This window comes from Clarias gariepinus, chromosome 9 (genome assembly GCF_024256425.1).
Source record: "Clarias gariepinus isolate MV-2021 ecotype Netherlands chromosome 9, CGAR_prim_01v2, whole genome shotgun sequence".
Lineage (NCBI taxonomy): Eukaryota > Metazoa > Chordata > Actinopteri > Siluriformes > Clariidae > Clarias > Clarias gariepinus.
The window spans coordinates 5,695,796-5,722,751 of record NC_071108.1 but is presented as its reverse complement, the minus strand read 5'-3'; the positions used below and the strand labels follow the sequence as shown (position 1 = coordinate 5,722,751).

The following is a 26,956-nucleotide window of genomic DNA, read 5'->3' as shown; positions in this document are numbered from 1 at the left end:
CACACATACACGCACGCACTGCCCATTCCTCGCTCGATACATGATGAATTTCAAAAGAAAGGCACTGCTGCACTGCCATTTGTGTAGATTCGACGCAATCAGGGCTCACATTTGCACAATATTAAGAAAAAACGAAGACAAAAAGAACAATTATTCTTAATGATGTCTTTAATAGATGCACTTTATCAACTTTGGTGGAAGCACAGTCCCAAACACATGAACTGGTCATACAGATGAAAGTGAGGCATGCTGGGAAATCAGTACACCACAATCTAACCATATGCTACTAAATAAGCCAGAGCATGGTTAACATACTACTGCTACATTTTGCAAACTTCAAAATAAAAGCAGAAAAACAAAAGGACTGGAATTAAAACTGGTTTGAGTTGTATATCCATTTATTCATTGACTTATTTACAGACATCAATGACGATTCATTTCATCAAATAACCGAACAAAATTAAAATCCAAAAATGTCACCATAGAAACCTACTACCGCAAGAGTGACGACAACCAGCATCAAATATAGCCTCTTTAAACATACAGAGACGTTAAGTGCCTGGTACAGTGAGGTTAATGTTTCACCCACTGCCATTCTTAGAAGAAACTGAACTGTGATCTGGTGGCCATGGTGGAGATTAAATTTCTCGTTATCCTTCATGGAGTTAAACAGTCCATGAGGACAGAGCTATGAACTATTTACCTTTAGATCCCATAATCCTTTATGATTCCCCCCGGCTCAACTTCGAGAGTGGCATCGTGATTTGCTAGGAGACTAATGGAGTTAATGCGAAGAAGGTGTTTCTAACCAGTTTAGATGGGAAAGACTTTCGTTAAGCCCTTGAACGCTTTGCACAATCTCTCGTCCACACACAAGCTGAGCGAACACCCTGCTATAATGTTTTTTTTGTTTTTTTATAGCATTGCCTTTGACATCAATTAGAGTCAACCAACCAAACAACAGCTATTGGTTTGTGACAAGTCGGTAAGCGTGAGAGACAATATGGAGAGACAATATAGGGACGACTGTAAACATGCTGCCTCCAGTATATCACAAACCTATAGCGGTTTAATAATGTTGGGGGAAAACTCTGATAGACCATGTGGTGATGTTTGGAAATGCCACCTGAGCTGCCTGTGTCACTGTGATTGCAACCCTGCCTGCTTCACAGACAACAATCTAAACCAGTATGGACCGGAACAAACTAGTCCACAGTGTGTTTCTGTGAGGGAATTGCAACTTCAGTGAACTACAGCAGAGGTGATTATTTTCCTACAATGAAAACTTGAAAATAAGCAAAAGAGAAACAAAAGAAGGGGGGGGGGGGGGCAGAAAGAGAGAGAGGAACATACAGTGGTGCAATATGCGAAAGTAAACTAAAAGTCTTTAGTGCTTAGTGAAAGTGTATAGTGTAGCGACGCCTAAACCAAACACCAAAAAGCCACATAGGCACCGGGGTTTAGTTACAACACAAGCACTCACCGAACTATCTCCTTTTAAGGCAAAAATATCTACAAGAGAAAACCTTAAAACAATTTCACGTAACTGGAAAAGATTTCTCGCCAAACAGTTATATAATTATACCATTTTACCATCTGAACTTGATCATCCCCATCATAATCCACAAATATTTAGTCCTAGTAAAATATTAAACATTATGAGAAACAGTTCTAACCCCCTCCGCCTCCCTGTTTCCCATTTAACCACACACTCACAAAAATCTAAAAATTTAACAAGAACAAAAGGGGAAAAAAAAAGGTTACATTCTGAAGAAAGACATCTGTAACTGTTTTATATAATAATAATAAAATAAAAAAAAACTTGGGGAGAACCAAAAAAAAAAAAAAAGAAAAAGACAACAGGACACACGATGAAGCGTAATTAGACGCAAAGCATACAGGCTGAGATCGCTCCTAAATCCTGTACAGTACAATCCAGCAACAGGAAGTGATGCGTGGACTTGGCTTCAGGGAGAAAGAGGTGAGGCAGACAGGTGCGTGGCGTCAGTTCCATCAGTCGGACTTCTTGTCGTGCTGAGCGTCAAACGATGCCTGGAAAAAATAAATCACAAAAAAAAAAAAAAAAAAAGGGTGAGAAGAGTCTGAGATAAACTCATCTTCGGTAACTTCGGAGAGTGAAAGATTCAATTTTATTTATACAGTGCTTTTTAATGAATGGTCAGTGTTGAAAAGCAGCTTTACAGAATCAAAAGAAAATTATGAAAATGAGAATGAAGTATGTGAGAAAATATGCACAAATCAAAATGATCCTGTTCCTGATGAGCAAGCCGAGATGACACCAAGGGTAAACTCCCTGAAATGGCAATAGGAAGAAACCTTGAGATGAACCATCCTCATTGAGTGATTGATATCAGACAGCAGGGATTGATTCGCGCTCATACTGTGTGTTAGGTGTCTGGAAGTTTAATATAACCGGAGAGGTGTTTAAGTTAATATGGAGAAGTCTAGGTTTTATTATAGGAGGCTTATGATGGCGGTTGGGTTTTAAAAATATGGAAAAACAATACTCAATACTTATACAGAACAAACACAAAATGAACTTAAATAGGAGTGATTGGTGTATTCCTGCTGACATTGAAGACTTTACTGACATTGTGTCTGAGGTGTGTGAGTAAATTACGCTACGCCCCATGGTCAAGGAGCACTGTGAAATGTACAGAAGCAATACATCACACCTTAGAATAATTTAACAGCTTATAATTCCTCACCAAATCAATATTTGGGGAAAGCCCTGGCAAACCAGTAAGGCCAAAGCTCTGACACATCCCTCCCATTTTTTGTTCAAGCTTCCAGCTGTAGCCAGTGGCTAGAAATTTTATGTCTTCCAGACTGCAGATGAGAAGCCTACCATTGCAGATGAGAGCCTTCTTTCATAATTCGCTGTTAATGTTGCAATAGAATTAAAAGGAAGTTGGAACTTGGAATTGCACAGCTTGATGTCAGTCAAGCTGCATAGTGGGGGGAATATATTAATATTTATCTCCACCATAACAGCAAACTGTAGACAGTGTCAAACAAATTTTCCTGTAAGAGGTATTAAGCAACAAATACAATTACAGTGGGGCAAAAAAGTATTAAGTCAACCACCGATTGTGCAAGTTCTCTCATTTAAAAAGACGAGAGAGGTCTGTAATTTTCATAAATGGGTATATCTCAACTATGAGAGACAAAATAAGAAAAATCCAGAAAAATTATAGGATTTTTAAAGAATTTATTTGCAAATTATGGTGGAAAATAAATAGTATTTGGTCAATAACAAAATTTCATCTTAATACTTTGTTATATACCCTTTGTTGGCAATAACAAAGGTCAAACGTTTTTTGCAAGTCTTCACAAGGTTTTCACACACTGTTGCTGGTATTTTGGCCCATTCATGTTTTTGGAGCTGTCGCTAGGCAACACAGACTTTCAACTCCCTCCAAAGATTTTCTATGGGGTTGAGATCTGGAGACTGACTCAGCCACTCCAGGACCCTGAAATACTTCTTATCAAGCCACTCCTTGTTGCCCGGGCGGTGTGTTTGGGATAACTGTGATGCTGAAAGACCCAGCCACGTTTCATCTTCAATGCGCTTGCTGATGGAAGGAGGTTTTTACTTAAAATTTCAAGATACATGGCCCGATTTATTCTTTTCTTTACACAGATAAGGCGTTCTGGTCCCTTTGCAGAAAAACAGCACCAAAGCATGATGTTTCCATCCCCATGCTTCACAGTAGGTATGGTGTTCTTTGGATGCAACTTAGCATTCTTTTGCCTTTTTGGCAAGTTAACTCTTTTGGTAAAAAGTCCTATTTTGGTTTCATATGACATTCTCCCAATCCTCTACTGGATGATTCAAATGATTTCTAGCAAACTTCAGACGGGCCTGGACTTGTACTGGCTTAAGTAGGGGGACACGTCTGGCACTGCAGGATTGACACCACATGGTGAAATCTCGCGAGAGCGCCAGATCGAAGGAGATCAATGGTCTTGTAGGTGTTCCATTTTCTAATGATTGCTCCCACAGTTGATTTCTTCACACCAAGCTGTTTACCTATTGCAGATTTATTGGCAGATATTCCAAGCCTGGTGAAGGTCTACAAATTTGTTCCTGGTGTCCTGACAGTTCTTAGGTCTTGGCCATAGTGGAGTTTGGAATGTGACTGAGGTTGTGGACAGTTTGTGTCTTTTATACTGATAACAGATGCCATTAATACAGGTAACGAATGAAGGACAGAGGAGCCTCTTAAGAAAGTTACAGGTCTGTTAGACAAGAAATCTTGCTTGTTTGTAGGTGACAAAATACTTATTTTCCACCATAATTTGTATAAAAAAAATATATATATTTTTTTAATCCTACAAATGTGATTTTCTGGATTTTATTTTGTCTCTCACAGTTGTGGTATACCTATGATGATAATTAGAGACCTCTCTCATTTTATTAAGTGGGAGAACTTGCACAATAGGTGGCTGACTAAATCCTTTTTTGCCTCACTGTATATACAGCTACTTTCTTTCAGGGTTTTCAGGAAGAAATTCCAAGTTTTCTGTGTTTGGTTTCTAGTAGGAGATTGTAAAATCTTAATTAGAAGCTGTAAGAGTAACACCCTCATTATTTAAAGTTTAAATTACTGACTGAAAATTGAAACCTAAGGCAGACATTCAGGCACTGCTCCTTTTAAAACACCTCTAAGAAACGGAGCACAAAAGCCTCTGGTCAGATTGTTGGTCAGACTCTGAGGTCTGTTTTTCGTGCAGGTCTAAGCAGAACTACAAAACTGACACTCCTATGCTCCAGGATAGCAAATGTAGAGCCAATTCCGCGTGCGCCTTCTTTAAGTAGCATGAACACCGACAGTTTCTTGGCCTAAAACTCAGCACATCACAATTCCATAGAAAATTCTGGAAGGGCAGGTGAAACACTGAAACAAACCCCGTGAACTCTAGCTGAATCAGGACCAAGTCAGTGCGCAGAGAGTTACGAAAACTGACGGGAAAATAGATGCTGGTAAAATCTTCACCAGAACGAAGGTCTGGAGCTTAGATGGAACAACATTTTTTTTCTTTTTTATCGAAAAAGCTTTGGCTTCCACAAGATTTTCTTCTGACAAGATGCAAAACCACTTATGTGCAGCATACAGAAAATTTAAATCATGTTTAAAAAAGCAGGAATTTATCAAGATGTGTGACAGGTTATGGGCAAGGTTTGTGGTGTGCAAAATAAAACTTCCACAAGAAGTTTCTCTCCCTTAAATCCCACGTTTGTTATTTCTCCAGAGACCTAGCCATTATAATTCACAATTATGGGTCAGTATTTAAGATTTTATAACGCCACAGTATAGCAGATGGGGAAGATTGGGGGGGAAGATGGGGGGGTAACTATTTACACACATTCTTTAGAGAAAACAGAAAAGCAACATGTACCGTAAAGTCAGTCATTAGTAGGTGTTGCAGAGCTCAAGGAAAAGCCTAGTAATAAATACAAGGTTTTAGAAGGCAAGCTCTCATCCACCATGTGTTTGATATATGGAGCGCTAGTCATTACCGGATACAGCTCCCGTCAGGGATCAAGGCCAGTTTATGCAACAATGACGGCCTTCATGAGACGGCTCCAAAACAGCGGCGCTGACTAACGGCGGTAAACCAACATGTATATGTTCCGTGCAAAATATTTACTTTTCTGTTCGTGCGTTTAAATAAATGATGAAAAGAAAAAGCCTAATTTAGACATTATGTTTACTGCAAACATCAACAATTGTGTTTGTATTTGTTGTTTGTAGTTTTATTCTATAGTTTTAGCACTAATGTAACAAAATCTGTTCTTTAAAAAAACATCCAGTTCTTTACTGATGTCATACAGAGTTGCTGATGTGGTTTAGGACACAGTGCGACTTAAAGGGGACCTATAATGCACAAGTCACTTGGTGATTTTTAGACAGACCGATGGGTCTACACAATTTTTTTCTTGGCTTGGTGACGACATATAAAACCAGATAATTTTACAGTAGCTAAAGCATCAACACATACACCTTGGGAAAGCCATGAGACCTGTGTTAACTTGTTAAACAAACAGTAAAACATGGAACCTTTAATACAATTTATAAACATGTAACTGCATGCGACCAAAAAAAGTAATAAATCTGAAATCATATGATCATTCAAAACCAACAAGGTAAAGTTTTTAAATTAAACTAGTGCAAGCTGGTTCAAGTTACAAGGTGGAACTGTAGAGATAATAGATTTTGCATAATATATAATTATATTTCTACAAACTCCTGTCATTTTGCTAAACTGTTTGTAAAAATTAAATTTCGAAACCTTGTAAAACGGGTCTTGCCGGATTTGACTTTATTTCAGTGGAAAAAATTGTGCAATTTCCCTCTCAATAAAAACCCACATGTTCACATAATTTTGGTCACCTCATGCAGTTAAAAAATAAAAATAATAATAAAAACAAGCCCAACTGCTTGAAGCACAAAGCACTGCACAGTCTGTACGATGCTTGTGCTCCAACTCCCCATGTAATTTCAAACAATCCTGTCTCGTCCAGGCACGGCCGGGGTCACGATTACTCAAGTCTGAAACACTTGCAGCGGCTCTGTTTTTTTTTTATATTCGGCGCTCGCCGCACTGTGCTTTAGACGAGTCCAAGTCGTATCTGGAGGGCCGAGTGAACCAGTGCATGAACAGTAATTGCCGTGTGGGTTTAACCTTCAAGAAATACAGGTATGCATTTACAGGCACAATTACTTGCATATTATGTTATACATGTCTAGTTTGAGGCGGCCTCGGGCTAGCTTTTATTTTCACTTCCACAATATTCCACAAGCTGATTACCAAGATGGCATTTTGCCAGAGTTACACATAAAACACTAGAAAGACCAGTATATGTATCTAAACACTGATACCTGAGTGCATGGCCAAAAATATGCAACACCCGGATGACACTTATGAACCTCTGCTCTATGCTGCATTCCCTTAGCTCTATTTCATTAAAGACATGCATTAAGACTCTTCTTGGTTCTGGCACTCATGTGATAGAATGTGATGAATCGCTGACCTAAATGGCCTGCCTATGAACATTCATAAATTATGCAAGCAACTAAGAGGTTCCCAATATTTATTCTAAACTTAATAAATTCTGAGGTGGTGCTAATATTTTTTCACCCTTTGCATGGTGGTTACCCGCGTTACCCAGAACGCTACTCGACTAGCTGCTTGATAGCAATGTGGGATTTAACCCTTGCTTTATTTCTGCTTTAAGAAATCGGAGATCGAGTCATTTAATCCATCTGACTCTCTCACTTTCTTGTCGCGTATATCAAGCTCAAACAGATCGGTTTTCAAAAGCTTTCATGCTGATACGACGGCAAACATCTCACCGGTCATCTCACATCTCAAGCAGTTTCTCTTCCTCTGCCGTTACTCCGTGCACTTTGCTCTGGATTCCAGAGTCTGGCATTGGCATCGACATCTCCACTAATTCTATGTCTGCAAGAATATGCTGAGTGATGTTTCAGGGCGATGATTTCCTGTAAGCACTTAAGTGACTCAGTGGTATTCAAACTCCTAATGCTTTCTTTTTTAGTACTAGCCTTCATGCCACCTCCTTCACCAGGGTTAAGGCTTTATACTAAGAGCAGACTCTCTGCTATCTGAGATGAATGCACAGGAATTACAGGAGGTTGTTTAGGTAAAACAGAAGGAGTTTGAGTCCGGAGATAGATTTGATTACCTTTAAGACTACGGACAGTCTTTGACACCATATAAAGAAGTTTTCTAACATACAAAATAATTTAATTGGAATTTATACCATCAGTGCAGCTTCCTGATTCTCTCGCCAATTCTTTCCAGTTTCTACTTTCTTCTTTACATTTACTTTTACATTTTTCTGGCCCTGAAATTAGCTCAACCTCCAGTCTGGAACAGACTTGCTTAACCCATGAGGCTTGACTAGCAGGAAGAGCAAAAATTGTAAACAGGTTTTTTTTTTTTTTTTTTAATGCTGCTAGGAATTTATACAGAGCAAGACTTATCAGCGAGCGAGACCATATTTTCTTATCTTAAATCATCGACTACATGGCTGTCCTTTGAACAGCTGTGGATGATAGTGGAGAAATAAACTAAATCAATAAAAGCAAGCAGGCAAGAACACAGGGTTTCATTTGTATTTTGCTTATCAATGTAGAGAGCAATCAAGATAATGCATAGGGCCGAGTCACACGCTTCCCAGGAAGATTAAAAACTTTTAAAACTCAAGTGGCTCAGATTCATGCTGCAGCAAAGCATTGGTCAAAGAATTTTTTTTTTTTAATGCTTAAACAGGAGTTATGCCAGTGTGGGAGACTTCAGGCATCAAACTGTGCACTTTGGTTTCCTGATGTCATGTAGAATCAAGTTGTTATTACTTGTAAATAAGGTTAAAAACATGTAAATGTTCTGGAATATGGGAATGATGTCGCAAAAATGTAGAACTCACAAAATGCTCCTTATTAACTTAACAGCTTAACTTAACTTATTGTTTGTCACAGAAACCAACAAATACAACTACAAAAACATGATTTTGTGAATCTGTGCAAATTTTTTATCTATGTAACCATTTTTTTGAATTGTCAAGTTTGTATGGTTGGTTAAAATAAAATTCAGTTCATTATATCACCTAGGTTGCGCTAAATAAAACAACAAGATTGCATAATCCCTACTTATATTCATTAAAACATGGTAATCCCCCCAAAAATGCCAAAATGCTGTTTTTTTTGTTTGTTTTTACCTGCTCTGACAAACAGTGCCATCTTTGTACACTAAAAAGTATTTAGTTCTTATTTTATTTACTCCTATGTCGTACTCTTTAGATATGAATAGATGGAGGGGAGGATTAGTATGTTGAATCACTGAAATGTAAAATTAATATAAATATTAAATTAGTCAAAGTATTGTCTTAAGTGTCACATGTATTTTTTTGTTTGTGCTGGCTGGTAGTGCCAGGCCGTTCTTGCTGGCTACCACCGCAAGTATATTTCAGACTTGTGGGAAACACTGGGACGTCTGAAAAGTCTGGCGGGTAGCCCTTGAGCGTTGGTGGAGTCCGCTCCAATAGCTGGTTTTCTGAGTCCAGTTGAGCTCAAACGTAGTGCGCTGCATCACTGTACTAAGCCGTGAATAGATTTATGTTTTTTTTTCTTTTTTCTATGCAACGTGTCAAAAACTGGACACCGTCCTGAAGTTAACTGTTCAAAACTCTATATTCCCCCATAAACATGTTCTGTTCCTAACAGTGCTTCTCTTTGTTGCTTGGCATTACTGTAACCGAATAACGTCATTCCAGGAAAGCTTACTGAAATTAAACAAACAGTTTGTTTGTGTTGTTGTGTGCAGGTGTGTACCTGTAATTTGGCGTGCTCCTCCAGCAGGCGATCATACTCGACTGTCAGATTCTCTGCCTGCTTTTTCATCGCCTTCACATCACCGTCTGACTTCTGAAGAGCTGCACGGGAACAAACACAGAAAAACAAACAAGTCAAAAAAAAGAACTGTGTATTTTTATCTAATTAACACTCAACCACCTACACACAGAGTGAGACGGAGAGTCTACGTAACATGAAGTCCTCACACACAGTTTCTAGACCACAAACATGAGAAGGGATTTCAGAATCTACTAGAATTGGTGTTTCAGTCCCTGTTAACAAACCTAATGAGGAAATTAGGAACTGGAAGGACACCCAAGGGTGGGGGCAAATTTTGTAGAAAAACATGGCAGTGAAGAACAAGGCATCAGTCAGTGGCAGTGAGAGGTTAAATGCTTGTGTGTGGGGGAGATGAAATTAACACTAACTTTAAATACACACTGCTGTTTGTCTGTATGCTAAATGTTATTTGCCGTGTTTGCTCATCTCAACAGGGTCACACTGACCTGGCCTAAAAGAGTCACTTAATAGGTTCTCTTAGGTTTCCTCCAAACTCCTAACAGGGCTGGTAAAATAATTACAAGCAGGAGCAACATCCTGACAGTCATAGTGGTGTTTGGTTGAATAGGCGGTCCTGAAAAATTGTGAAAACTGAACGTCCATAAGCTATTCACATCGTTTGAAAGGAATCTGAATAGACGCTGCAAATGGGGCGTTATTAATTCTCTACAAATGGGCTGAATGTTTGTGTTAACGGAAGTGAAACATCAGCACCATGAACAATGCAGTTAAATTCGAACACATCAAGGACAAGAGCAAGATTATGTTCACCCATGATAAAAACAGCCTGCATACAAAGCACAGCACAAAGCGTTATTATTATTAAAAACCCTGACAAAATGTTAAATTCAAACTACTCCCACTCATGCACCTTTTGTACCACCTATCCTGTGTACAGTGTCACTGGAGCCTGTCCCAGAAGCCTTTGGGCACAAGGCTGGGTACCCTCGACCCTGGAGGTGCGAGGCCACATTGCTAACCACTACGCCACTGTGCCACCCTCCCACAGTGCACGCCTTTCATTTTTTCTCTCACTAAACTAGAAACTCCGATGCAAACGTTCAAACATAGTATTTTGGTGCATTATTTTAGATTATAATTACAATCTATATTCGTAGTTAATAGTAGTTATCCTATATTAGATAGTAGTTAATAGTTTAATCCCCTAAAAATGCCCCCAAATAAAGTTGGTACATTGTTTCATTGTATGTGGGAGTGTAAAGATCTGCAAATGTTCTTGAAAGAGGTTCTTGGTGTGGTTTGTAAAATGACCGGTGAAAATATTCCTTTGGAACCAAAGCTATGTTTATTGCATATACGTATATCCTGGAAATGTGTCAGTAAATATAAGCAAAAAGAAGCTCATAGATTTTAGTTTAATACAAGCTAAACGCATGATTGCTTTAGTACGGAAAAACACCCAAAGGCCTGTTCTTTCACAGTGGACTAAAGAAATGTCTGACAGAGGTAAAGCAAGGATTTTTAAAAAGGTGGTTTCCTTTTAAGCAATATGTAAACAGATAAGGTGGAATAGTACGTAATGACTGTAATTTGAATTCTCATGTTTTATGTATGTATGTATGTATGTATATTATATATGTATTTTTTTTCTATTTCATTTCCTGTATTTGTGTATATTATTTTAAAATTTAGCATTGTCCAAACACTAATTTCTTTTTGATAAATGTATGGGCAGGGAATATACTACAGTATGTAATGATATACTGTATAACTTGATATTCTGTAATGTTCATGCAGGCTTTGTAACAAAACTAATAAAAACAATTAAAATTATTTTAATTAATACATTAGCCTTTAACAAAATAAAAAATGCAAGATGAACCCATAACCTGCTGCTGTCTTCCGCAGTGCTAGTATGTAAAATACAGTTGTAACCCCTCTATATGTACTGTAATTCATGCAAGCGTGTTTTTTGGTGTTTTCCGGTTTTCGCGAAATTATTACATATCAGTTCTTTCGTGCATTAATACGTGCATCACTTTCCATCGCTGCACTGCCTCACTCGCAGGACAATTGTTTTTAAATACTTTTTATATATACATGTTTTTACATTGAAGTGGTTACAAAATGCAGTTCCTCTAAACTATTCAAATTTTTACTGGCAGCAGCACATCATGATGTGTGGTAGGAGCAAATTATTTGCCAAGTTTGTTTAGAATTAACAAAATCTTGAAATCAAAATTAATGCTTAATCTAAAAATTTGTGAAACAAGTATGTGTATTATTCATTACACATCATCAGAACAATCGAAAATGACTAAGCCTTGCATAAAATATATAAGATATATTTCTAAGCAACAATTTTGCACATGGAAACCTGAAAATATAATGAGTAGTTTTGTTGGATGTTAGCAGTTTTGACATTTAAACAGGCAATGCCTGTCTTTGCTGAGTGTACATCACTATCACAACTCTTTTTATTACTCTGTGTGCGTTTCATCATTCTTTCCGCACAGCCACGGGAGTAAAAGCTCCCCAGCAAGCAGACTAGTACCTTTCTTGTTGGCTTCGAGCTCTTCCTTTAGCCGTCTGACCTCCTCCTTCAGGGTCTTGCTCTCCTCCTCTGCGCTGCCCTTAGCCTTGGCTCCCGCCTCCGGGATCTCCACTCCTGCATCCCTCAATTTCTGTACATAAATACACAGAGCTCAGTAGGGTGAGCTTCATCAATGCAATTCCCAAATGAAAGCTTCTGCCTTATTAAATCAGTGTGTCATAGTGATTTTTTTTTAAATAGCTGGTAAAAGGGCACTGTAGGTTGAAATACCTTACTGAAACCGTCCTGTTATGGAGACCAGAGCATTGTTTAAAATCCTTTCAGAACAGAACAAGGCTGTGGTGTGTCGTACACTTAGGGTAAGACTGGGGTGTTGGATCAAGTCAGTTTTGATGTTTTGAAAAGATAAAAGCCCATAAAAACAGGCCACAGAGAGAAAAAAGGAGCAGAAAATGGCATGCTTTAATGTCACAGCCAGTAAGGGCTTCTTGATCACCCACGCCTTCAAAAGTAGGAAAGGAATAACTGTTTACAGTCCTGGAAACAAGTCGCTGATACAAGCAGGCAAAAATACTCAATAGTTCGATGCCTGCGAAATAAACCGTTACTTCGATTAAAACTTAATAATCATTTTTGTCAAAAGAAGTTCAAGAACCACATTAAATTTCCAGTCCCATTAGCCGAAAAAAATAATTCGGGGTGACTGCAAACACAGACGAGTACTGGATAGTACATAAATATAATGTGAAGGCTTGTCTGTAGCCTCAGATTGCAGTTCCTGTCTGAAAGCAATGCTTTTCTGCTCGAGATTGTGATGCCCATGTCTTTCTAAGATGCTTTTCTGCTCACCACGGTTGTACAGTGTTTTATCAAATTACAGAAGCCTACACAGCTCCTGTCAGCTCAAACCAGTTTGTCCGTTCTCCTTTTACCTCCCTCAATGATGCTTGCACAGAATGGTAGAAAAACTTGGCATTAGAGACTGCATTGTATAAATCATTTTACCCTAGATTCAAAAACGCTACAGTGGAACCTTGGATTGGGAGTTATTTAAAAATACATCTTAACTCGATAAACGAGCGAGGTCTTGAAAAACGAGTCGCATGTATATGCTTTATCTGCAGAGCATCACGTGATCAAAACTGACCCTAGTTCTTCTCTCTCTCTCTTGCGCTGTGGGATTATGGGTAATCATCTCCCATGCTCAGTCTCAGTGTGTGTGCGCGCGCATCACTCATATAGTTAACATCTATGCACGCATTTAATAAATTATGCTCAAAATCCAAAGGTTTAACCGTATTTAAGATCCAAAGGTTTTCCAAATCAAGGCATTTGAATTGTCAACGCTATTAAAAAAATTTTTTTTTTTATACATTTATATTTGTTTGTAAATAAAATTGTATATATATAAAATTTTATATATATAAAATTTTATTTAAAAACGAATATACATACATACACACACATGACTACAATTAACATCCAATAAACTATTTTTAATTGACTGAAAACTATGACCATTGCCTTATCCTCTGATCACCCGAGAGAAAAAACAAAACAAACAAAAAAAAAAAAGCAACACAGTGTTGGCGAATTATAGCAGGAGCACCTGACAACAGCACCTCATGTCATGTGCTTGTGTGCGTGTAAAAGATCACGTTATCAGTTAGAGATTTATAGGTTTTAATTTCTGAACAACAAGTCGCTAATCTCAAAACAGCACGTCCACATCTTATTTATGGTTTACTGTGGTGCTCCAGGTCCTTACGACAGGCATGAAATCAAACACCAGCGTGGTGAACTTTGACAGCATGGGATGAGACATGAATTATTCGATGCTAAGAATTATTGAGATTCAGCAGCGTTCACTGAGGGCATGGCACAAGGAGGACGAGCTCACCACAGTCATCTCAGGAACGATCCATTTCTGCCCAAATATGCAACTCTTTTCAGATTTCTCAGTAGAAATAACTTTGCCGTGAGGAAGCGATTGAGGTTTATTGCACAAACCTTGCACAAGAATGCACGGTCACTAAAGTTCATTGGGGAAAAGCAGTTATCTTATTCTTTGCTTATCAAAAGACCTTCACTGAAGCATCTGGTTTATGATTGTTCTCTCGTAACATTAAAAGCTCCTTTCTTTAAAAAAAAAAAGGACAAAAAAATCATATATATATATATATTTAACAAAATACCATAACCATCCAAGTATTTAAGAACAGAACATAAAAAAAGTCAAAAAAGCAATTATAATGTCATGTTAAGGTTGATCAGTCTACCTGACAACCTTAACACAACATTATACAAGTGTACAATATCGCCCTCTAGAGTGGGGAAATAAAACACCACACAAGTGGAAAAATGTCAGCATTTTCAGAGCGATAGATTTCCTCCACATTATTTTCTAAAAATAAAACTTTTCCTATAGCTTGTACTGCATTAAAAGTTTTTCTTCAACACCACACATGACCATTAAATGCCGTCTTCGGTATACATGACTTCAAAGGCACCAATAATTGTCCTGGTCAATGAGAAAGAAAGGCAACAGTGTGTTAATATCACATTGGTGCCGAATGTTTTGCATACCTCACATTTATTTTCTACGGGGATGGGACAATGCTATTCTGAAAACGAGAGCAACACCAAGTGTGAAGAAGGGAGTTACTTAGATGGACACTGCAAGGTACAAACCAGCATCATGTCCAGGATCGTCAACCACCTCTAACCCTCAACCTCGCATTTTCAGGTTTTAATTTCATCAATTAAAAAATATATATACATTTTAAATAAATACAATTTCTAATTGAATGACACAAACTATTTTGATCAAAGGAGCACTTGTTACTCTATCTGGGTATAGATCCTTTTTTCTCCTACAATACTCCTTTTTGCTGACTTACTGCTTCTACAACAAACAGATCCACTTGAGAATCAGGCTGCGTGAGGTGATTGAGCCCCGAGAGCCAACATGTTACCACTAGAACTGTAGATACAACAAAAGATCAAAAGTTACACACCTAAAATTTAGGCTTTGTTAATTTTGTATACCAGGGTATTATAAACCATACAGATTTTGTTAGTCAAAAAAAAATTTCTTTCAAATACAAACAGCTGCACCACCACAAATACTAGGAAAGTGGGTTTAATTCAATTGCAGTGGGAGATTTAACTCCTTGACCTTAAGGATATTCAAACATTAACATTACTTATAAAAAAAGAAAAAAAAAAAAAAGAAAAAAAAACACAGCTTGTCCCCAACTTACGAACAAATTTAACCTCCGATGCTCACTGTTAGTCCGATTTGACCTTAAATCTGACAAAGTGAGTCTTTAACGCCTTTGACATGAATATATGTCGAATTATGTATCCAATGTTGTAAACATCAAAGCACTTTTTGTAAGTCGCTCTGGATAAGAGCGTCTGCCAAATGCCTAAATGTAAATATAATGGTAAGCATACTAATCCTCTTGCCTAAATCAGTCCCCATTCCCCACACTGCCATCATGTGGCCAAAAAACATTACCGCGCACAAGGAAATAAATATCGCACGTCAATTGTAACAGTGTGGTCTCTGCGCCTTTACATTGCGATGGGAATCCTGAACTCCATGACAAAAAAAAATTTGTCTCAGAGCTGTTTTCCACCATGTTGGACCGTGAACTCTGTCTCGAATTTTTAGAAATAAGGATTATTTAACATTAAGACAGCTTTACAGGACAGACATTTTTATCATCGTGCTCCCGGGCTAATTCATTGGAACCGGTAAAACCGACTCATTGCCTGGACTTTTAAATTTTTTTACCAGACATTTTATACATTCACTTAAATACTAAAAATATTGCACATAATTGTAAATATTGGTATCCGGTGCACTGCAGTGTCTAATTATTTGTCAAATACATGTGAGCCACTTCTGTGATTTATTTGTATCAACGAATGTTCGTAAGTCAGGGACTACCTGTATTTAACACCCATGTTAAACGCAAACTAATAAGTCTACAGCGTTTTCCTATGTTAAAAAAATCTGAAAAGGTCAAAAAGTTTTATTTATTTCATTTAAAAGTAGGACAGCCAGATTGTGGAAGCAACTAAGGGCCAACTTCCCACTTTCGTGATTTTAGCTTTGAATGTTCGAATTCACAAATCCTGAGTCATTTAGTTGGTTGGAGTACTTCTCTCCATTTGGATTCTTAGATACTAGTATTGTATTTGTAAGTAATCACCATTATCCATGATCTTACTGTACCAAATCCTCATTACATCTGTAATTCCTTTATGGCTATGTCGTATGTTATGACTTCAGAGCGCGTCAAGCCATGATTTTAAAACGGTTGTTTTAAAGGATTGTTATTATCTTGGAAAGACTATTAAGCATGTATATCTGTCCCATTAAGAAAATGCCATCCTTTGAAATCCCAGTCTGATGCTGTGCAGGCAGGTGTTTGTCATCTGTATCTCTGAGGGTTGGTTGGTTGGTTGGTTGGTGAGGTTGAACATTTTTAGGTAGGGAAGAATATTTTGTCCTCAAGTTGATATTCTTAGACAAAGTGGAGCACACTCTCTAATCTCTGTAACTCTTAATCAACACTTCCTATGTACCTGAGCTTTGGTTTTAATTCAGTATACATGCACACACTATATTACTTAACCTGCATGCATTAAGAGTCCCTGAATCAATTTATACTTCAGGCTGTCGGTATGCCTTGTATTCTCTGATTATTTGTAGCAAACGTTTAGCGATATAGGCAGAAGCGCTGGAATATTGTTCCCCTTTCAGGCATCCTTCAATACGTAGGAGAAATTTTGTTTGGCTCAGCCACAAAAGGGAATCATATAAAAGTATCAAATATGCTTTTTTTTGCTTAGAAAGCCCAAATCGTTTACTCTAACAACTACGAACTAAGTACTAAATAGGTTACTATTACTAAATATCCTAAATTATACTGTACAAGTCAAACCAAGATAAGCGTCACTATGTGCAAGATCACAGGATCGTCATCGAGGATCACATTTACAACTTCCACACATCAACCTAAGAATGCTGTATGAGAGAGAGGCGACAGGTCTCGACTAAATTGATGTGGTAAACAGAAATTTAAGTTACTTTGAGAGCCAGATGCAAACAAAGGTACAAAGGGATGGGTGTAGATCAAGGAGTGCTGCTACGGAGTCAGATTGATAACCTCCGGTCAATTACTTTGTGATAACTTTTTTTTTTAGTCAGGATTAAAATAAGAATTACACTAATAAAAGGTTTAATCATCCACCGCCATGGACTTAAAATATGCCCAAAAATATCATTCCACCTGAGTAGTACATAGAGATACATTTTCATAAACATTAAGTCCTATTAGGGACCTCTAAGCCATGCAACTGCACTGTAATGGGAATTACATTCATGCCATCAATTTGCATAATGATTTGTTTTTTTATTTGCAAAGTTTAAACGGCAATTTAGGTGATAATTACTCAATTAGTCGCTCACTAGCGGAGAAGTTGTGTCAGCGGTCAGTGTGTGTATTCTTACCTCCTGAAGCTTTTCATTCTCTTCCATGTACTTCCGAGCGGCATCGCTTGCACCCTCTGCTTGTTTCTGGAAAGCCTGATTGGAGGCCATGAGCGTGGCCTGCTGGGAAAGAAGGCTGGCCAGACGTCGCAGCAACCTGAGATACAATTTTTTTTTTAATTAATTAATAATTTTATTGAGAGATGCTTACTAGAACACTAGCCAGACAGTCAATTCTATTTGACTTTTGGACACAGATTTTATTTTATTCACTAGCATTAATGTTTGTCTGATTTATCTCAAGCAGCAACATTTCTTACAGGCACTAAAACTACTCAACGTATGTAATGTATGCCTGAAATGCTGCACCACTCGTGCTGTTGTGCATTTTAATGCCATGTGTGCTAATTTCCAGTCCATTGGGTGGTGGTAGTACTGCACCCACCAGGAAGAAGCAGCACCAATGCTCTCGCAAAACATGAGTATTTGCTGAAGGTGAAAGCGACTTGTATTTACTGCATGAGGTTCGGAAAAGCTATACTTGGCTATAAAAGCATACAAGCTATAATTGGTTAAGTTATACGTTAAATAAATTTTAACGTAATAAATTAATAAAAAATGCGAATCACTACCGAATCAAAAAAAACAAAAAACAACAACACCTTACCCAACTATTCAGCTAACTGAATCAACCAACAAAGAATCAGTATTACAAGCTTCAACGCTTACAACACAAGACCCGTATGAATATCCCATGCATGGTGCACTCCCTCAACCACATACAAGAACTATAAATCACATGAACAAAGCACGTTTTTTGTTCAGATGTAAGGACAAGCATTTATTAAAACGATTTCTTCTCATGACCCGACAAAAAAAAAGCAAAGATTTAAAAGGAGAAATGAAAAAGAAACAAGCGTCCAACAAATGCTGTACGTCTAAATTCAGGACAAGTGGATTCTACTTTCTCTTTTAATCGTTTTGTGATTTAATAATGTTTGTGATGTGCGTGTGCTTAAATGTGGAACAACACATCCACCGAAGCCCTGTACCAGGCCAAGTCGGTGTGTATTTACATACAAAGTAAAGAAGAGGTGTAGACACACCTAAAATTAGACTTAAAAGTAGTTTACGAAAGATGAAAAGTGAGATAGGAACATGATTGGGGCATGTCTTTGAGGACCTGCAAACTCAAAATACACCCGACGTCCCATGAAGAGAACACCTAGTGTGCTGCTTTAACATCAGTGGAACATACATATAGAATTACTTGTGCTTAGCTACAGCTTATTTAGCACTACTATGACCTTTGGCCGATCTAATTTGGGTCATTACACTCTTCCACGTCCACCGCTCAAAGGTCAAACGTTCACTTCAGTCATGCATGATGCACTTCACAGGATCAAAGTGCATTTTAAATTTGGTTTAAAAACACCTTTAAAAAAGAAAAAGGATGTGCCTTGGGGAGAAACCACATTTAGCCTATGTGCCAACACTGACCACAACACGCCCTGATGAATCAGATCTAGCATACGTGACGAACAGCTTGTACGCGAGACGATCAGCAGCACAGGACAGGCTGAAGAGTCACAGGATGCACTTAGAGCATCGCGAGTACTTTCCTCAAACACAAGGGACCCCATGTCAATTGTCTGGATTCCAGCTGGCCCTGAACCAGCGCACCAATGGCCAGGTTTGCTTTAGCATTCCGGATCTACAGATCGCATTAACAGTTTACACCGAGTGCAGAGCAAGCGCACGCTGTACTCGAACACAGTAACTCGAGCCAGGAAACCCTTTCGCATTTAGTTTGCACAAACTGATTAACCCTTGCAGAAGCACATTCCCCTAACTGCACACGCTCTCTCCTCTCTTTAAAGTCACTTCTCACATGACAAAGCAGCTGTGCGTTTGGTTTCTGATATGCCGAGACTTCTTTTTGCAACATGAGCACGGAGACAGAGGTCAGCGCGTTTGTGCCAGATATACCAGCTAAATATAATATTCATCACCTGCTGTTGAGTCACATGCTCCGTCTAAATATTCCCAAATCTGGCAGCTGGGAAAAGTAGTAGCACTTGTATCTCCGGTAGCCGGATATTAATATCACGTCATTCAGAGATTATACAAGCTGGTGACTGTTAAGGAGAAAGCATGCAGATTGGCACAATGGGGGTGGGTGGTTAGACGGGTTTGTAAACGGAAACTATCCGGGATCCCCCTGTTCACTATGGCGTTCTTTCCACCGCTCCTGATTAATATAGTGCCTACACACTATTTACACCAGGTGACCTGTTACATAAACCCACGCAGGTGTAACCCACACAGCACACATACATCAGCAGGCAGATGGGCGATAAAAGAAACGCAGTAAATTTTCTGTGATATTTCTAATTGGGAACGACTAGAGTGTTTGGTCTGATTCCCAAACTTCCGTTAGGCCACCTGTTAAAGACAGTTTATCACAGGGCGGTGCTTGTTAAGTCTGACAACTTGTATTGCCAACATATTGGTAATTATATTATTCATCTCGAACTATAGCAGAGCGAGAGGAAGGATAGAAAGTAAGAGACAAAGCAAAAAGAGACCAACAGGCAGAAAAAGAAAGAAGGAAAAAATGCACACAAATACAACTGAAGTGGAAAAAAAAATAGGAGAACACAAGGAGAACAATAATAAGACAAAGACACAAAAGCAAACAGAAACTTGAGAGCCAGAGAGAGTGGGCCTTACAAGCAGAGGAGCAGGGCGAAGCCGGCGATGTACTCATTCCTCTGTGCTCTGAACAGCTTCATGTGGATGTGCTCGATGGCCACGGGGTTGTTCGAGAGATCCACCGTGTCGGTCACACTGTACTTCCGCACTTCTCTGAATGCATCTGAGAAAACAAACACACAATGACATTTTAATATGCTAGGCGCACTATTACGCGTATACGTTTACCAGCTTTTAATTAAAGACATCCTGCCTTTTAAACCAGTCTGTGGAAACTAAAATTAAATCAGAGCCAATGTACTGCTCAGTCTTTAGAGGATGATTAAACCCAGAAATATACATCTGCATGTTTGTTTGTATTAGGGTTTATTGCCATATCGTGTTTCGTCTGTGTGCATGTGTGTCTGTACCAGCATGTGCATTTTGTAACACTATAAAACCCACTGCAGTGCACTAGGGGACAATAATCACTCATAATATGCATGTGCATGAACACTGTTTACAAAACACAAATACGCAAGTTTTAACGATATTAATATGATTGCCGTTATAATACCAATCTGGTATATGACACATGTTTGTAAACAATATTAAGTGCTAATCCTGCTCTTAACTCGAGTTAAATAAATACAAGTAACGACCGTGTAAATTGATCAGCCTACAGTGCTGATCTATATTAATCTGTGATGAACTCTCACACTCACCAACTAGAAGAAAGACGAGGATGCAGATGATCACAATGAAGGCAGTGTTCCCGTACGTCGTAATGGCAAGCATCAGGCGAGATTTGAAGATTTTGTGCCATCTAGAAAAAACAAGATGATGTCATGTAGCCACAAAACTCAACAACTTAAACATTAAAATATCTTTTTATATAATATATAATACAAAAACAGCAAACAACAGCAAATAATCCAGCCATATTTGTGACATTACTGTCCAGTATAAATCAGAACAGGTGATCGACAAGAACACTTAAGTATTCTGGTTTGTTTTACTAGACATGTATTATAATGATGGAATTTTAAAGATTTTTTTTTTATTATTTGGTGTTTGAGACATTAAGTTCACTACAAGATCATTACAAGATCAAATTTTCAAAGAGTCATTGTCTCAACGATTACAAGAAATGTGCTTGTCGGATACGTGTTGTATCCAACATACTCAAAAATCAATCTTTAGAAAATTCTAAATAGGTTGGTTACTCAAGCATGTCAGACCTGACAACAGGGTGAAGGGGGAGAGATTTCACAAGGCTGGAATGCATTTTATTCCTAGCTCTTTATAACTTCCCCTCATGACTCAAAAGGGCACACATGATCCAAGTGACAAGAGGGGCAGTTTGCAGGACGAGAGAAATTCCTCAACACACACTCACTGCTGCTGGGAAGCATTTACACAAGTCATTTCTGTAGAGAAAATTAATTAAGCAATATCGCACTCGAGGTCGTGCTGTTTTACTGAAGATCAGTAGGCACAAAGGCGCGGCCGAAGTACTGAATATATCACGGCCGTGCTGATATTCAGTACTACAGCAGTAAAATGTTGGATACGAGACGTATCCGACAAGCACAATTCTTGGAATCGTCTGCCAAATGCCTAAATGTACAGCACGTAGTCCAGCGTGATATTGCTTTTATACAACAGTTCTACAAACACCATTTATCATCAACAGGTTACAATTGGTTTGTTTATTTAACCAATTATTTTGCTCCACCAACATACAGTATATCGTCCACCATCTAACTCTGACTGGCAGGTGGTGTAATTGACGGGGTGAAAGTATTCAGCCTCATGTTAGATGCTTTATACCTGTAAAGGTAGGTGTTGTTCAAAATTATTATTTTATCAAATGCATTTTCTTGTTGAAAGTGCTTCTGTGACTAGTTTTGGATATGGGTTTGACAGGCAGCTGCTCTCCCCTCAGTACTGCGGACTGTACTGACCTACTTACACTCATGCTGATGATGGATTATCTCCAATAATCTCCTTTGAACAGATGCATCTGCTACTCATGATCTGTAAAGCCTTCATAACAGCTCTAATCTGAAGTGCTGTTTTATTAATTATTGATTTCTGAGGCTTGTTACTCTGAATGAACTTCTCTGCAGCAATCCTTTCCTGGGAAGGTCTTCATGAGAGCCAGTTTCATTATGGTGCTTGATGGGTTTTGCATAAGCCTTTGACAATACTGTTCTTGAGAACTACTTCAGAAAGACTGACGCCCGTATCTTAAAATAACAACCGACTACACAATTTCCTAATTCTTTTTCAAAACTTTTGAGCGGTACTGTATGTGTGTACAAAATCACGTTTTCAAATTTAACTTTCAGAATCCAGAATTTAAAAAAAAAAGTTATGCTTCTAAAATAACTGGGGAACCACAGCCTAATCGTCGTCAATTCGACAATCAGAATTAAATCATTTCTAACTTGAGTGCATTCAACAGTTAAAGAGAAACTGTGAAACATTTTGTGTGCAGCAAGCTAGTTAATTACCTCGAATGAGTAATGTATTTTTTTCTTTTACACATTATAGTATAAACAAACATTTCTGCATGTTGATTAATCTAAACCTAACGCTTGTTTATTCAATAAATTCATTTAACAATAAGAACCTCCATTTTCTTTTTTTTATTCCCGATGCAGTGTGCAGCCATGTTGACTTGACATCCCCATGTTACCAATGAAGGAACTTTGGGTTTGAGGAGATTACACCAAGCTGACTTTTCTGTGTAGTGGCATTTCATGTCATGAATACATGCTGTACAACAAGCGTTCACCAAGTTGTGCAAAATTGGTTAAATGTGCCATCTATAGAACAAAAAAGCTCCTTTTTTTGTGCATTCCTTAAACGTACAGCAAATGACCAGTTTGCCAGTGTTCATAATAAGTGAGGGGAGGGACAAAAACAGATCTTTACTTTACCACAAACATACTAAACTTCGACGCAGAGATATGTACCACACCGTGACTTTTGTGTACCATTACATTAGATTAAAAACTTTATCTTCTGGTTTTGTAAAAGATTTTCCCCCAAATAAACTACGGAATAAATGCTGGGAACATTTATGTTTTTTCTAAACTGTAGTAAGAGCTTCGTAACGGATCTGCCCATCCTGTCCAACAGAAAGAAGAAATGGGCAATCTCGATCTCATACCGATTAAACACCTAGATTTGAAGTAGTGACTCACACCGAATTTAAATAGCATGTTATCTTATCTAATCCACAGATCTCTCTTCTGCAGTGAATGTGTAACCTTGGCAACAGTGAGGATACTGGATTAGTAGTGAGTATTAGACAATGCGATGATGTCATGTGAACCGTGGCATGTTTATCAGGTAGATTCCTCATCTCTGTGTCTATGTTATGTGAAACACTCTGAAAAATGAGGCTAGAGCTCACCTTTTGGGGGAGATAAAGGGTACGCAGAGCAACAGGACGAAGAACACTTCGGCGTACAGGAAAGACGCCACAGCAGTCCACTGCAGACTCATATTGCAGACCTAAGATTAAAAATAAACAAAATAAAATAAAATTCAGATTTAGTCCCAAGAAAAAAAATTCATATATTTTATATATTAAAATATTTGATGCTCATCTGCTGGCTGTAGTGCGGTTATACCTGCGAAAGGTTTTCACAGCAATGTTACAAATGAATGTTATTTTTATTAGCGTAGTTGGAATGAAGATTAACACATCAGTTCCAAGAGCAGTAAAACAAATGATCTTGTCTTCTTAGTGTTTACTGGCGGTTGCCATCCACTATGTTGCATTACCGCCACCTTCTGGCATCATCTTCCTCGTTCTTGTCCCATCGCTCTTAAGTGACTCACTAAATACTTTCCTCCTTGTCCTCTTTCTCCATTTTATAAAATACTTTTGAAAGAGTGAAGAAACTTTCCAAATTTACAGCCACTGCAAAGCAGCAGTGCCACCATTACAGAAAAAAGTGATCTTAAGGTCTGGTCGGCGGTACCCATATGACAGTTAAAGCTAATTAGTTTGAGCAGACACACGTCAGAGAGAGAGAGAGAGAGAGAGAGAGAGAGAGAGAGAGAGAGAGAGAGACAGAGACACCCTTTTTAGGTAGAGCTACCAAAACAAGGGCTTATACTCACTTCACCACTCAAACAGCATTGTATAAACCATATCATTAGTATAATGATAAACAGAAGGAGGAAAAATATAACATTGAACTCTGGTAAAGATGGCATGTTAGTTATGAAGATAAATAAGCAAATAGGGATTGCCGCAAAGGCGGATCACAGACATGGTGATGGAGACTGGGATCAAGCCAGAAGTGACACTTAAAAGAAAAAATTCTGTGTGAAAACCCGAGGAAGAAACCCATTAACACTGGATAGTGTGTTGTACAGTAATACTCTTTTGCTCCCTTTTTTTAATAACTGCAATATTAAGTCAACACTTTAGTGTGTTATGAAAAGGATTTTCATGATGTAATCCTGGGATGCAGCAGCAGGTACAAACCCACAGTGTCCAGCATAAACTTAGAGGCCACATGTCTATTAAATGGAACGACTGATGCCGCAAAAAACAAAAAGCAGTCAAGTACGTCTTTAAGTGTCTTATAGCATTTTCACATTAGAGCTGCGGGATCGTTTTCGAAAACACTTCACCTTAAAGTCTGGTTCATTTTGATCAGTGAGAACACAAGTGTTCCACGCGCTGCAACAGTGACCGAGTCGACTTGAGAAAGATTGAGCGTGCTCACTAATCGAATGAGAATAGCTCTTGACATTTTTCTCAAGAAGGCACAGTGCGAAGACTGACTTTCTCGTCCTCCTCATCTATGTGCATCTAATAGTGGCTCATAAACCAAGTAGGTGCACACTGCCATCTGCTGCATTAAAGGGTGAAAATACCTAAGAGCACCTGCTGAGTATGGAGAAAAATTATGCGAATGCATGCCAACAGGGGAGCAATCGTTCCAGCAAGTGTAGTGTGAAAACACCCATTGAAGCTCAGTTGTTTTCTTTTTCACTTTGGGGAAAGATTTGAAACAGATTCCACATGCTCAGCAAACCTTGACCACCATGCCTTTTCACCTAATTCAAAAGCCAAGATTGAAAGAACATCATAATCCTAAAGGGAAACTGCTTTGCCTTGGCATAGGTGCTAAAAAAAAACTACAATTAAAATTAGTTGGTCTTTTCTTTAAGCAGTAAGAGAAGTAGGGCTGGACCAGAATATTCGAATATTCGTTTGGAGGGATGGCATTCGATTTTTCATTTTGAGATTCGAATATTCGGAAAAAGGGAAGAAAAAAAAACCACAATTTAACACGTGATATCGATCCCTCATTCGCAATTAAATGACTAGCCCTTGCCCATGTCGCTTCGGACGCATTCGCCGAGTGTGTGTTAATAGGACACAGGTTAAATTGTGTTTATCCCTTGCTCCCCATTCAAGAGAGTCCTTAAAACAATTGCGTGGTTATCTTGCCTACTCATGTTACTTCGCGTTTGGGTTTACCATCCACGCTACAAAGGGCTAACCGCTAAAGCTACTTCTTTAGGTCTACTCAGGTAAGTTCATGACAACTTGCCTGTATCCATATTACACAAAAATGCGAAAAAAATAAATAAATGCACTCCCTTGCATCCGCAGCAGTTGTATGAACTGTTCTCAACATAAAAATACAACAGACAGACACACAGAGAGATTCCTGCCTTTATTAGAGATAAGAATATATGCCACCATAAATCCTGCAAGGACACCTATTTTTTTGTTTTGGTTTTTATTAACGTGTCACATTAGTAATTTATGTCTTGTTGATGTAGGCAAAGGCAACAACGCCACCTCCTGTCTCAAACAGGATTGCCTCATCATGGATATATATTACAAAGTGACGTGTATCTTAAGATGCAATACTTAAAATACACGTCACATTATCAGAGCCATGACTCATGAAGTAAAATATACAGATTATCTGAAAGTATAGAACATTCTAGAAAGTTCCAGTTACTGTACTCACAAGTGACCGAATGGACCAAGCTTGCTTCTTAGCTAAGGTTTAAATTTACAGCTCTTATTAAGATAAATCTGTTTATGCTCGTTTTCTTGGATAAAATAGGAGTTCAATATGTTAACACACAAAAACAAATCATCACAAAACTGAACAAGACGGCTTAACGGCGCGCGGGAAGGCTGAACTATTGAGTTGTTAGCCGACTAGCTAGTCTGACGTCTAAGCACCACGCCTACTTTCTCACACAAACAACCACTTTTGCACCATATTTCAACACTAATATTAGTAAATAAATAAAACGTAAATAAATACTTACGTATAATTAATTTCCTGCAGAAAAAAGAAATACGGAGGCACAGAAAGAAGGCGCTCGCGAAAGCCAAAACTTCTGCTGTTTCTGCGTCTCACTTCCGGTATGCGTGGCTAACGTCAATTTATCAGCGTCGACTTCCGGTTTAAACGGAATTGTGGGGGGGAGATCAATATGAAGCGCTAAACCCAATATTTACAGTATTAAATATTATGTTATTTAAAAAGTATATATGTGGAATATATGGAATGAATTCATGACACAAGAAAATATAAATAGAACGTATACAATAGATAAATTTTATAGATTTAAAAACTGTTATTTTGATTTACATTTTTGGTAACAATTTAAAATACATTAATTAATTAAATAGGTACTGTTTGCCTTTTATGTAAAAGTATAGTAATTCTAAATGTGATATAATAATAATAATAATAATAATAATAAGAGAAA

The 26,956-nt window shown here is 38.2% G+C and overlaps 1 protein-coding gene across 1 annotated transcript; it reads right to left on the bottom strand.

Annotated features, from left to right (window-relative positions):
* Positions 1–150: 150 nt before the first annotated feature.
* On the bottom strand, positions 151–26,629 carry bcap31 (B cell receptor associated protein 31). The gene is made up of 8 exons (XM_053504439.1): positions 26,510–26,629; positions 23,607–23,707; positions 20,905–21,005; positions 20,219–20,363; positions 17,507–17,642; positions 11,980–12,109; positions 9,384–9,484; positions 151–2,052 (listed from the first exon to the last, which is right to left on the bottom strand). Exons 2-8 carry the CDS (start codon positions 23,696–23,698, stop codon positions 2,014–2,016), a joined length of 744 nt encoding a protein of 247 aa, XP_053360414.1. The 5' UTR covers positions 23,699–23,707; positions 26,510–26,629; the 3' UTR covers positions 151–2,013.
* Between the last annotated feature and the right edge of the window lie 327 nt (positions 26,630–26,956).